General features: G+C 33.0%; 1 protein-coding gene across 2 annotated transcripts in view; it reads right to left on the reverse strand.

Annotated features, from left to right (window-relative positions):
- The window catches only part of LOC140040061 (signal transducer and activator of transcription 5B-like), a 50,635-nt gene that overhangs the window by 24,744 nt on the left and 10,697 nt on the right, over window positions 1–15,194 (reverse strand). For both annotated transcript variants that reach the window (XM_072085718.1, XM_072085719.1), the window contains exons 2-5: window positions 5,865–6,016; window positions 3,745–3,901; window positions 1,196–1,282; window positions 100–180 (exon numbers count right to left, since the gene is read on the reverse strand). In XM_072085718.1, the coding sequence (XP_071941819.1) occupies window positions 100–180; window positions 1,196–1,282; window positions 3,745–3,901; window positions 5,865–5,995 (456 nt within the window). In that variant the 5' untranslated portion in view covers window positions 5,996–6,016. The remainder of the gene's footprint in view (window positions 1–99; window positions 181–1,195; window positions 1,283–3,744; window positions 3,902–5,864; window positions 6,017–15,194) is intronic.

The following is a 15,194-nucleotide window of genomic DNA, read 5'->3' on the forward strand; positions in this document are numbered from 1 at the left end:
TTTCTTCTTCCTTGAGGAACACATTTGCATATTATTTGACAAATCTGACCTAATTTGCATATTATTTAAATATTATTTGACTAATTATAAGATACATACAGCCGTCATGATCCTCAACTCATGTAAAGTTGTTTCAATACTTTCATGACTGTCTGACATTGGTGTTCTTGCCAAGTTACCCTGCAACATACAAAACACAAATTATTATATCAATTTTACCCCCTTTTTTTTGCGATATAAATATGTTTGATTTAGTTAGGGAGAAAGACAGGGAGGTAATTTACTGTATAGTATAGCCACTACTGTTGACTATTACTCTAGAACCCCTCTTTTTGGACACACCTATTTAGGGGACACACCCTAAAGCTATAGCACATTCACACTACTTGTGTTGTGATGGAAAATTAGAGTTTATCAGCGCCATCTTTCAGTGTTGATGTAGTTTTCCTCAGGGACACCAACAATTAAGGGGACACCACCTAATAAAGGGGAATTTCCTTCCTTTTTCTGAATCAACGTCAAAATATGGTTTAACAATTTGGCTAACACTATTAAGGGACACCTCTATCATTATGACAATTTTTTGAGTCATAGAAATGTTTCCTTAAAGTTCTACTGTATCAGTGCAGTGTTTGTTGCTGTTATACAAGTCGCTTTAAATACGTCCAACCCTGGAATACTGTAATAATGTCTGGGTTCCTAAGTTTTTAGCAGATGAGGATAGGTTGGAGAAGCTACAACAAAAGGCCACCCGATTCATTCCGGAACTAAGGGGTACAGAGTATGTATGTAGGATAAAAATACTTGATCTTCCTACGTTAGTTTATAGAAGAAAGAGAGCTTCTCTGATCCATGAAAGGATTCGATAAATTGGACACTGAAACCTTTTTTAATATGTCAACTATCCATTATACTAGAGGTCATTCTTTCAAACTGTTAAAGCCGCGGGTCAAAACTAAATGGGGATCAAATAATTTTGAAGCAAGAGTAGTTAATGATTGGAACGCTTTGCCGAGAGTTGTTGTGGAGTCAAAGTCATTGAATCAGTTTAAGTCTAATTTGAAAGAACACTGGAAAAACCACCACCAGAAGTTTCAGCCGTATGATTGTTCCATTTCTTGCAAAAACCGGACCACTTTAGTTCTCGTAGCTACCGTACATCCCTGTGTATTATTTTAAAAAACAATTTACTTACACCGGCATCGTCTACAAGGCTTTGTTCCACTTCAATGCAATATCTTATTGTTCGTACAAAATTTAAAGGCGATATACTCCATCGTTGCTATAAATATAAAACATACAAGGCATTAATAATCAATTTCTAATATCACAGTATAATCCAATGCTATAAATATTTTAAATTGTATTTTTATATTATCAATAACAATTGAAAAAACATATTACCTATAATAATAAGTATAACATAAGAATAATACAGAAGGGAATTAACAATAAGGAATTTCATATAAAAGGCATAATCCAAAGTGTATGAATAAAACAGTAAATGACATTAAACTCAAATTAAATGTAAAAACATAATTGGATAAAAAGACATTACAGATCATTAATTACATTTCCAATAAAATACTAAGAAATTAGTATGAATAAAAGATAACTGTATTTATTAATACATGTGCAAAAATGATAGCATTCTATTGTAGTAAAATCTAGCAAAGATCCCAGTAACTGGCTCGGGTTTGGCCAGTCAAACAAATGGGAATTTGTAAACTCGGACTGGGCTTGCGCAAAACTTAGAGGGCGTCTGGGAGAAGAGAGTATATTGAGATGTATGCAGACAGTTAGTCTATAAGACCTGTTTTCGTTTTCGCTGCTTCTTAAATTATCAAATAGAATATCAATTTTTAAAAAAGACAATAATTAACAATTAATTATTACATCAAAATGTCGAGCAGCATTTTTTGTAAGAAATATTTCTTGTTTCATATATATTTCATAATTTGTATAAATTACCATGTATATTTTTCAATTTGTTTACTAATACCGTATAGTATTCTATTTTGTTTCTAATTTTCATGTGATTTGGGATTGATAGATTTAATGTTCATTATGTTACGACAGATTCATTAATTTTCTTATTAGTTTCCTTTCCATTTCTGTCATGGCTAGAATACATGTCATCCAATTCTAATTACATGTCTCTAACTACTACAGTATATCTATCATAGTTATCTTGTCTTATCTGGTCATTCTCATCTCCATGCTATTGTTAATTTAACTTTAGGCCATGGCAAATAAATTACATGGTTCTCATCATCAGTCGGCCACATGAAATATTTGGTCCATCATAAAAAATGTTCATTTGTATACATTGGAATCAGGGATTCTAAAGAAACGAACATGAGAAGGATATGAACATAAGAAGGATATGAACATAAGAAGGATATGAACATAAGAAGGATATGAACATAAGAAGGATATGAACATGTTTTAACACTACAACTACAGTAAAGCTCTGTCTACTGTACACCCATCAAAAATAAAATAAATCTAGAAAATCTCTACTTTAGCTCTGAACTTTGATTTTTTAGATCTTTGACGTAACTTAATGCATTTAACATTCAAAGTTTTGTAATTAACGTGTGTCTGGTATTATAGGATCACTACAAACGTCATCATTTTATGAACTATACTGAATACTCTTAAAATCTTGTTCACACTAGACCATTCTCCTTTAAGCTCTGTATACACTATCAAACTAGTTTGACAAAAGAATGTGATGTGCCTAAAAATGGTAGTGATATGCCCAAATATGGTATTGATATGACATCATTATGTCCATATATGGGCACGACCTTTTTTGTCACATAAACTTTGATAGTGTAGACAGAGCTTAGGTAAATGTAGACAGCATTATGATTGGACTTTTTGAACTTTACCAAAGTCTTTCGAAAAGCTTTTAAAACAGGATTTCAAAATAAACATAGATTGTAGGTATGTCTATGTTTCTTTCCTGTCTAGACGATAAACAACATTAATAATTAAAAAATCTAGGAGTAAGAACAATATGCATATTATTATTCTATGAATTATGTATGAAATACGTATTTCCCAAAAGATTTCAGAAAAGTGTAGCATGCAAAACTTAAATTAAAATCTTTCCTCTCATGCAAGTATTTAAATAAACTGTATTCCAGATTATAAATTAAATTCTTCAATATTTCATCCATGTTACATCACCATGACAACCATTAAACATTAATATAGGTTACCGTATGCAATTTTTAATGAACAAGAAACATGTCTGATTCATAATTATCAGTGGATTTACTCCAATATGTTGTAAATTTTCTCACGATGAGTTACTGTAGGAGTGATTAACTCATCTGGCTCATCTACCATACTATTTACATACCGTATTTATTTGATTTTAGGTGGGAGGGGCGTTTATTTAATGGAGGTGTTTATTTAAAGCGGGGTGTTTATTCGAATAAATACGGTATGAATTTTGTGTGTAATTTTGTATTCCTTTAAACAACATTATGGTGAAATAAAGAAAGAAGATCTACAGTACAGTATCAATCACATGCCATACATTTTATTTCAAAATCTAAACCATTATTAAGGGACACCACACAAGCTATTATGCCAGTGTCACTAGTTAATGTAACAAATCATGTCGGAAATGATGACAAAACCACAATATTCCCTCTTAATTAATTGTACTGTAAGATAAACAATGTGTGACGTTTCAACTAATGATTTAAGAAAATAAACTAAGCTTACATCTAACTCTCTTGCAAATTGGTTTAGCTTCAGTCGGATTGGAAACATCATTTCATCTGACAATCCTGATGCTTTCTGGTTTACTTGCTGGATGAGTTCTTGCAGCAGCATCCTGGCATTTGGTTCCATACTAAGGTCATCGACATTGATGCCTTGCCTAACAAGAAAAATGTTTACCTCTTTTTATAATACTGTACCATGGAGATATAAAAATAAGCTGCGTCTTAAGCTCTGTCTACACTATCAAACTAGTTTGACAAAAAAAGTGTGGTGTACCTAAATATGGTAGTGATATGCCCAAATATGGTAGTGATATGACATCATCATGTCAATATGGGCATATCACATTTTTTTTTTGATACAGTAGTGTAGACAGAGCTTAAGTAATGAGTAATACCCATGAAATTGCAAGAATGATGGGGTCTCAAGTGGGTGTCTTCACCGGTCGGTGGGAAAAAATAAAACAGTTTACTTGTCTACACGATCAAACTTTATGTGACAAAAAATGTGATGTGCCCATATATAGACATGATGATGTCATATCACTATCCTCTTTGGGCATATCACTACCCTCTTTGGGCACATCACACTTTTTTTAGTGTAGACAGAGCTTTAGGCACCCAGAGGTTTCTTGAGTTGGGTGCTGTTGCAATTTAGGCTAGGTGGAAGGCATTACCAAGATGGGTATGAGATTTTGAAGTTGGCTTTACACACTGTACCCACCTCTCTGCCTAATTACACGAATGATGTATTGCACCACTGCCATAATGACACAAAAACAAACCCACCATGGATATAAATAAGCCCACTCTGATATGATTAAGCCCACTTTGGATATAAGCCCACTCTGATACAGTATGATTAATCCCATTTTGGATATAGGCACACTCTGATATGATATGAAGTTGACTATGATATGATTTGGGTATAAATAGGCCCACTCTGATATCAATAAGCCCACTTTGGGTATAAATAAGTAATCCTTTAAATGTACAGAGTAATGTTGTTTTATAGAATGACTCATTTCAAAATTCTGCTGTGCCCACCTTGGACAGAATGGGGTAGGCCTACAGTACATTCAAGACTTTTAAGAATATAAAACTGAAATATTAATAATCTTAAATCTATTCATTGATTGAAAATGAATATTGCATGATATTTTTAAGGAAAATCAGACGATCTTTGCCTTATAACTTATATTATGAAAAAACATCAAGGCCAGTTCTTAAACAACTAATGAACAGTATAAACACATCAAATACATGAACCCAGTTTTAAGCTACCTGGATAATTTCCGATGACATGACACATATCAAATAAAGAGGCCCTGGAAATTTATTTTTAACACATTGGATTTTCCCCCATTGATATCAGATTACGGCTTACATTGTATTATCATGTAAATCTGATCCAGTCATGATATATTTCCAACCAATGGCCTGCATCTTGTCTTTTTAAAAAGGGTGTATAGCTGAATTTAACTTAGGTAGTACAATAACTATTTACTGAACTGCGTCATGAGATCAAGAAACCTAACTTGCTTAACTCGGGGCTCTTACTACACTGTACTGTATATAAAGTAACTTGCTAATAAAATGTCCTGGTTGTAATAATATAACAGGTGGGTTTACAGTGTCACACAATATTTAGGCCTATAGCACTGCACATCAATTTCAAAAACACAGTGCAATAGTGTCTTTAATAATTAAAATTAGAGAAAATAATGCATTGCATGTGATATGAAATCAACCAATCAAATAGTAAGGATATACAAAGTACTGTACATGGCAACTTCTGAAGGGAGGTGGTTTTTTCTTTAGGTCAACAGCACTCTATTTATTATCGAGAGGTAGCGTGTGTGCAGTGTGTGACTCGCAAGCGATATTGCATGGTGGAGTGTTCAGGAAAAAAATAATGACTGCAGATGGTTGTATAATGGATTAAATATCGTAAATTTGCATGCGTGTTATATTTTAATGCACAAAACAACACATACTGTACATCAAAATTCAGTTATCTTTGAAAATGTGCAAAACCAGAAGCACAATATTAGGCCGGAAGACAGTCTAAAAAACAGGAGTGTTGGCATGTATGAGATGTGTTATAATATTTTAACCTACCAATCTTGAGCCTCAATCCATGAGGCACAGTAATATCTGATTTCCATTGGGAATTGTGTATGCATGTACAAGGCCTGCAGCTTTTGCAAGTCCTCTCCCTGCAGCTGCTGTAAGCGTAGTATAAGAGACATCACTACCTTTCTACTTCAGATCTGCAAAAACAATAACAAACTATACTTTAAATTTGCAAAATACACAAACCAATGCAATGCATTGAGCTTGCCTTGCCTTGCCAAGATAGGAACTTGTAACAGTCCTTTGATCTTATGTCTGGCTGCGGCAAATACCAACAGTACTGTACTATGTACATATTCTTTGCGACGCGCAGTGTCTGTTGAGGTGCGTACAACCGATTGTGTCGCAGCCTATAAACACAAATGGTCTCTGGACAGATCTCAGCATCCTGTTGTTAGATTGCCCTGTACAAACTAACAGTGAGTGTTAACAGCAGCACTGGCTATTATTGGTTTATCCAGGTAAGCTACAGTAGCTAAATAGACTATATATACTATGCAAAACGATGAATGCAAAACAATTGTTATGCATAAATGGTGTTTTTGTCACATGTAAATGACACACGACCATTGGATAATGAATTTTAGCATACGTCCATCCCAAATTGTACAAATGTTTAATCGTAGTGTTGTTAATATACACTGTATGCCAAATCTTTTTTTGCAGGGCACAAAATCATCAGTTATGCAGAAGAATTGTTATTATAACATAAATGATGTTTTGTCACATGTCAATGACACGTAATTTTGATATTGAATTTTGACGCATGTTCATGCATCCCAATTGTTTACAAAATAATGTTGAATGCGTCAAAATAAAAATCTCTATTCATCATTTAACACACAATAGACGCACAAATTAGATCGTTGTATGAAAATATGGTAATACACTTTTAATAGCGTATGCACAATAATGAGAAGAAAAAAAGACAAAAACAGATTCCATACTCACTCCATATCGTACAACAAACATTTTGATTCAGATATCGTTTCAAATAAAAAATAGCAAACAGTTGGTTTTTTGGAAAATTGTTTAAAAAATTGGTGGCTATGGTACAGTACAGTACATGATAAATATAATTTAATAATAATAAACTCTAAAAAAATGAATAAATTAAAATTTAATTATGACAATAAATGATTATACCATTATCAGTTTTTAAATAAAAATGAATAAATTACAATTTAATTGGACATACAACAATAAATAATTATACCAATATATTCTTTTTAAAATTAATTAATCCAAAGCAAACATCATAATGGCAGTTGTACACGTTGGTTCAGATTCTTTATATTTACAGAAAAATTAATATGAATCAATTACCACACAGTATGCAGCAATTAACATTTTTTTGTAAACATTAATATAAAATACCTGATATTAAAATGTCAACAAAATGTCAAACTACAGTTAAAAAACCAGAACAAAAATCTGTATATTTCTATATTTTTTAATTTTTATATGTATATTTGTATGTGGTCAGCATTTGGAAAATTAATTTTCAACATGAATTTTTTATGATTGACCAATAAACTTAACTCAACTCTTTTTCATAAAATTTAAAAAATAAATATTCACCGTCAAGAAACTTTTAATTTATTAATAACTATACAGTATATCAAGAAGCACTGTGTAAAGAAATAATAATTTAATCAAATGGTAATGTTCATTTTAATTGACCTAACCCTATTTCCCCAGGGTAGGTCTGAATGGATTATATTCACCGAGGAGCACCTTTTAATTTTTTTATAAACAACTTCCGCCTGAGAAAGATACTATCATTTCAATGACAATCGTCGTTTCAAAAGTATAATGGTTTTTAAAGGCAATAAAGAATAATTACAAGGTGTGCAATTAAATGTGGAGGCCAAGTATCACAAAGCAACACAAACCTTTTAGATTTTAAGTTGAGAAAGTCAATTTATTTATAGACTTTCAGCAAAGAACCATGCGCTGTATTACCGATATAGTATCTACTAACAATGTGGTAGTTTAGTCAATAGAGCATTTTGAGGATGCAACAATAACAGCTCCAATGTGAATTGTCCTTGTCATGCAAGTATAATGCCTAATTGACCTCAAATTTTCATATACCCCGACCTAAAAAAACTGCAAGTAAGTTCTAACAATTAAAGAAAAACTGTAAAATAAAAAGAACATTAAATATATACAAAATACTGTACATGTCATGTTAATTACGCTAGCTTGATACAGTATATAAATATATTAAATTACTGTATGTTAAATCAAGTACTGTAAGCTTTAGCTTTCTGTAGGCTAAACTGTATCCTTGATTGAAAATGTATTATGTTCTTGTATTATACTTCGTAACAACTCCACAAAAGAAATCCACATTGGTATGTTGGGATGTTCCCACATGAGGGCATGGTTGCAGACAAGTCCATTATGGTACAGTGGGTGTTCTAGGAACTTTTCAATTTCCGTATCTAAACCCTCCCTCTGGAGAGCTATTGTCGGTTCATCCAGGTAAGCTAGTCACGAAATAGACAAGAAAGGAATTGTGTGTGATGCAGTTCAAATAGTTCAAGTATACCGTACTTCAGGACATTCCAGTTGAATCTACCAATATAATTAACAAATCCAGGAACTATAGCACAATAACAAACTAAACATAGACTATTCTTGGAGCCATTATTAACCCACAAATAAGAAAGATCATGGACTTTAAGAAGCACATAAAATAACAGAGAAAAATAATTTGTTTTTCTTGAAGCCTTTAGGCAATTCAACTTCAATTACAAAATTGCAAAATACCAGAGAAGCCCCTCAATATGTTAGTTTAACTCAAATTAATATTTTCCAAAAAATATTCTTTAAAATACAATTAGTCCTAACTAAACAGATAATGTGTATCTGTACAGTGATACTGTATTTGATAAACTGAGTGTGCTTATGTTATACTCTGTACAGTAACCCCACTGTAAAGACACTAGGTAAAAGACCATCTATTTTTAGAAAAGAAAAATTACCTTGAACTGGTTTATTGCCAACCACTCAAGGTCAGTGTTTTTTAAAAAATTATTGAAACCGGTTTAATTTGTCTAGATATAAAGAACGGTTTATTTTTTTTCTGGCTTTTTTGTCAGTTTGTATCTGGGTTAAGCAGGCTAATCTACAAATTGACAATTATTTTGTATTCACAATTAATGTACGTTTGAGGATTTTACCCAGGGGCTGGTTATTTTCAATTTTCAATATTCTTTATTTGATCATACATACGGTAACTAAAAATTTGATTTTAATTTTGTTCGCAATTACACTAAAACAGCAAAACAAAAAAATGAAGTGATTAAAATAATCACTGTAGATTTTTATTTAGATAAGCTCTGTCTGCACTATCAAACTTTATGTGAAAAAATATTGGTAAAAATTATACTGCTGCAGTAGTATGTAATGGTAGATTACTGCTTACATTTCAATAAAAAATATGTAATTATTGCAATAACTGCATTAGAATAATTCTAATATGGTCCCTTAAATAATAAAGTCTCATGTGAACAACTGCTCATGAGCATATAAAAACCTTTGTTTTTATGACGTGCCAATCAACTATGCAGTTTTTGAATAAAATATGAATTTTATTTTATGCAGATTCAGAAACATGAACATGTACAGAATGACTTTTGTACTCAACAGCCTGCATAGTCGTGGAGTCTTCAAAATGATAGCTTCCTATTGCCTTGGTGTACTGTAACCCGGACAGCTCTCCGGTCTTATGTCAGGCAACTTTAAACTTTTTATTTTTTTTTTATCTTTAAACAATCATTTTTATCTGTACATAATATTTATATATATATATTTTTTAGATTCAATTTTAATGATTGTTCAACTTGATGCCTCGCAATTTTAAATTTTTATATCTTTGTCTTTTTATGGTTTACTTATATGTTCAAGTGCAGTATATGGAGAGCCATCTCGATAGTGCTTTGCACTCATGGCAATCCTCAGGGTGCTGCACCGCTGTCTTGTTGTCATGTATTTTTGTGCCTGAAAATTGAATAAAATAAAAAATAAAAATAAAATAAACCCAAGTTGCTCATGAGCATTATTTTTGTTGTGAACGATAAACTATCAGTCGTGATTAGGGTAAACAATAATTTTAGTCGCATGACAGGCATAAAAACTAGTAGTACTGTATTTCCATGTGTACATTCGGTATAAATTCTCTCTTTCAATCGTCGATACTCCTACAGAAATGCTACAGGTAATTAGAATTAGTATTCAGCAATGTATTCTCCGTGGATGACAGACACTTTCATACAAAATAATAAATAAAGTGAAATTCATTTAATTTGCATACTCCCATAGAGATTACATCGAGATAGTAAGGAATGGCGAGCAAAATGTCAGTCTACTAGCGAAAGGTCAAATCGTTATTTTGCAAGACTTTTTATTCATAGTCTACGTTGAAATTCTATCAAACAAAAATACTAACGAAACGTTTTGTGATAGTTAAAAGTAAAACTACAGTACATGGAAAACCCAGGTAATAAAAACTGAATCATGATACATATCTATTATATATGGGCACATGGTACAGACATGGGCACATGGTACAGACATGGGCACATGGTACAGACATGGGCACATGGTACAGACATGGGCACATGGTACAGACATGGGCACATGGTACAGACATGGGCACAGGGTACAGACATGGGCACAGGGTACAGACAAGGGCACAGGGTACAGACATGGGCACAGGTACAGACATGGGCACAGGGTACAGACAAGGGCACAGGGTACAGACAAGGGCGCAGGGTACAGACATGGGCACAGACAGGGTACAGACATGGGCACATGCTACAGACATGGGCACATGGTACAGACATGGGCACATGGTACAGACATGGGCACATGGTACATACATACTGTAGGCACATGGTACAGACATTGGCACATGGTACAGACATTGGCACATGGTACAGACATGGGCACAGGGTACAGACAAGGGCACAGGGTACAGACAAGGGCACAGGGTACAGACATGGGCACAGGGTACAGACAAGGGCACAGGGTATAGACATGGGCACAGGGTACAGACAAGGGCACAGACATGGGCACAGGATACAGACATGGACACAGGGTACAACCAAGGGCACAGACAAGGGCACAGGTTACAGATATAGGCACAGACATGGGCACAGAGTATAGACATGGGCACATGGTACAGACATGGGCACATGGTACAGGCATGGGCACATGGTACAGATATGGGCAGGGTACAGACATGGGCACAGAGTACAGACATGGGTACAGACATACTGTAGGCATTTACTAATTTGATTTTAGTTACTTTTTGTTTTGTTCAGGCACTTTCAACACAAGCTTTTGCTTTTTAGAAATTGTGCCTCCTTCATAATATTGTTTTATTCATGTTAAAGATGAGAAAAAAAAAATTGTATTGTTTTAACTATCTTTCTTCTCGTCATGAATTTTGTATTATATTATTTATTTTGTATATATTATGAAGGAAATAAATGTTACTATGAAATGAAATGAAATGAAATAGGGTACAGATACGGGCACAGGGTACAGATACGGGCACAGGTACAGACATGGGAACTGGGTACAACTACAAGTAAAGTTTACGAAGGGGTACAATATTTAAAATCATTGCCGATTCTTCGATCTGCAAATACAGATGACGACATATCTGTAATCTAAAATCACAGACACCTTTCCATGCATAGTCAATTCCCTGTGGAGGAAACAGATAGATTCTCTACTGTACAATGTTGTCTAAATGTCTATTGTGTTTAATTTAACGCAATATAATCATGACTACAGTATAGCACACTCAGGACACAAAACAACAGAGTACTGTAATGTTTATAATATAAATAAATACTGTATGATCATTATACTGTATAATTAGGACCATGTTTACTCTTTAAATCTGTGTTATTGCAATAAATATTTAGTAAGCTTTAGGGGATAATCATACACATTGTATTGTATTCTCATAAACGTCTACATTCAAACACTTCCAAAATCATGGTATTCCAGTAAAAAAAGTAATTGCAGTATAATAAACATGATTCCTTTATTAGATGTAATTAAGGCTCAAATTGTTATTATAGCTTGAATTCTTCACAATGGATAGTTAGTCCCTTTGTACCCTCCTACTGTAGTTTGTATAGTACATTACTAGTTTCACAACAGTTATTTTAAACTGTACTGTACAGTACCAGTGTCACAGATGTTCCAACACTTCCGATTTCTCTAAGAGCCTCCCAAATTTTTGTATCCAATCTGCTCAAAAATGTTGGTTTTACATTAGATAAAAACATTTTTCCAACCCATTTTTACTATGCAAGTTCTTTTTTTCAGAGGGTTATTTCTGTATTTAATACATAATTACATCCTACTACATGTATAATAATTAGTAGAATGCAGGACACAATACTGGTAAACATTGAAATGCTGATTTAAAACGTGTAAAATCCATTACCATAAACACATAGGTCTTAACATTAAAAATGTGTCAGATACTGTATGTTAAAACATGTCACTTTCATAAACCTACAGAAATTGTTAACTTGGGGGTTGTTATCCCTTGTTATAGTATTTTGCAAATGGACAACAATAATTGGGCTAATAAAATAAGCTACTGTAGTATAAATAGTAAACTAATTCAGTGGGATAGTGACATGAAAATTACAATAAGTTACAACTGAGCCAACCACTATACAGGTGACCTGCCAACCTGCCAAACAGTTATTTTAGTATCTAACCTGTAATCTATCAATTATATTAAATAATAATAATAATGATTATCCATTACCTGCCACTGTAAATGAACATTAATATTAAGATTGTCTGCCTAAAAAGTCCTGCAAATGCCATGTAGTTCCGGCGGCGGTTAGAATTTGTTGGCACGAGTCCCATTTATCAGTTGCTGGATGAAAAGATATTTGAGTACAACTAAACAATAAACCGGCAGCCAGGTTATAGTTTGTGGTCATCACCTGAAGCACGACATATTCAAGGGATCTTACTATGAATATCTCCATATTCATATCAATACCACTATTTCTTTACTGCAGCTCTGTACTGTACTTGGACCTTTATATATAGATAACTGTATAGCAGATATAATACTTTACCCCTGGTGGTAATGCTGAGTTTAAGGGATCAACTCGACAATCTTCTCGAGCAATGTCTATACTTTTATGATTTATGTTAATTGTTTTAATCACCAGTGTCGTAAACGCATGGTACTGTTAGTTAGGACAGACATTTTCAAGACTGTAACGTCATAATTTCAAATAATGTATAATAAAATAATAATGATTTTCTGTTTTATGTTAATTGTTATAATCATCAATACGAGTACGCACATGTATTATATTCAAATTTTGTCCAGTGATATACTATAATTATTAATTTCCGCCAAATTATAAAAGAGTTATAAACCATTAGTTTTTACCTGTTTTGGGGCATTGTGGCCCAGGGGACTCGCAATCTAGAAGTTAAATTGATTTTAAACTGAAGTTTATTTATACCTGCCGTCGTCAGTACAGAACATTCAGTGGCCAATTTTGAAATAGGAGCCTACTGTAGGGCCTAAAAATGGTAAAATGAAATCCAGAACTGAACCTCTTGTCCTACTGTAGTGTATCTTTGCATTGCAAAAAATTTAGGAGGGAGTTGGTTAGTTGCACCTTGGAAAAGTGTTGTTCCCTGTATTAAAGAAGACTCTCTACAATCATTGATACACCATTATCTAACGAACATAAAGCTCGCAAATACAAATTCCAACCTTTGATCAAAATACTTTATCCATACAGTATCTTATTTGTCAACATTGTTGAAATTTAAACATACCGTCATACAATATTTATATAATTATTTTATTAATATGTGGGTGGCTGGTAGACAAAGGACACAGTTTTGAGATTAATACCTTACTGTACAGTAGTAGTAAAATACAGTTAATAATCTGGAAGCTAACTTGACCTGGGGTTAATTAAAACCACATTTATTAAATCAAAACCAATGCATTACTAATTATACACTAACTAAACAGCTACCAATTTGAACTAAAGTGTACTGTATTTTCATTACAAATTCAAGAAAAGTACAGTATACAAGATGAAAAAACCACCGAAAACAGAAATGTAAAATCAACACACATACTGTGTGTGTATGTGAAAGCCATGAGGTTTTATAAGCCAATATTTAAAATATATTATTAGGCCAAAAAAATATTTAAGCGTCCGTCATATCTCTCATATGATTAAAAAGACGATCAATTTTAGTGCATTAAATGTTTTTATTGATGTTGAAAATGTGTGTACTGTAGTAATTCATTTCTTCATGTTTTAAAGGCTGGGTCCGTGTCAGTTTATCTTAAAATGGTAGCAAACATGAATTAATGTTCATGAACTATTAAAATACTGTACATAGAAATTTATTCAGAGGTTGGCGCTAAACAATGTTTGGTTTTACATACAATATACAGTAAACCTCTGTATAGTTTGAAAAAAAGAAAGTGTGATGTGCCCAAATATGGTAGTGATATGATATCATCGTGTCCATATATAGGCACATCACATCACATAAAGTTTAATAGTGTAGACAGAGCTTTAAAACTTTAACTTTAAACTTTAAAAAGAAAAAAAATTCTTTCTACACAAATATTGGATGCCTACAGTAGACTTTTTTCAAGAGCAGCATAAACGCATTTTTAGGTGCAACATTATTTTGTGACCTCAACATTTGTGTTGAAGAAAACTAATCATGTACAGTGTGGTATAAAGTGAGAGGACTGTTAATTAAATTGTGTTAGAAGCACATTCTAAGAAAGCAGAGCCATCAACCATTCTAAATTAAAGATATTAAGTTGCCACTAACAATGTTTCTCACAGATTGACTGGTTACATAACCAGTATGATCAAAACAAAAAAAAAGATTATTGTCGCAACAGACAGGATCAACGAGGATCTACAGACGAGTGTATTCACTGTACGTACAATGAACTTGTCAACAATATTTAAAACACTATCACTGTTTTCTCTTTCGAATCACTGTGCAAACTTTGACAGCAACAAGATTGAGAGTGGTTAGAGCATTTCCAGGAAAAATCATCCTGGATGGCAAATAAAATTAAAAAGAAACAAAATCATAGGGGGTCAATTATAAGTATACATAGGAATCCTTATGAAAAAATGCAATGTCACTGTAACTTATAACCAGAATTTACAGTAGTCTGAACACCCCTATTATGAAATGGTACGGCTATGAACCCTGGCATTTCTTCACCCTGGCATTATTTCCCCTAGGTAC

The sequence above is a fragment of the Antedon mediterranea genome, chromosome 2, assembly GCF_964355755.1.
Source record: "Antedon mediterranea chromosome 2, ecAntMedi1.1, whole genome shotgun sequence".
Classification (NCBI taxonomy): Eukaryota; Metazoa; Echinodermata; class Crinoidea; order Comatulida; family Antedonidae; genus Antedon; species Antedon mediterranea.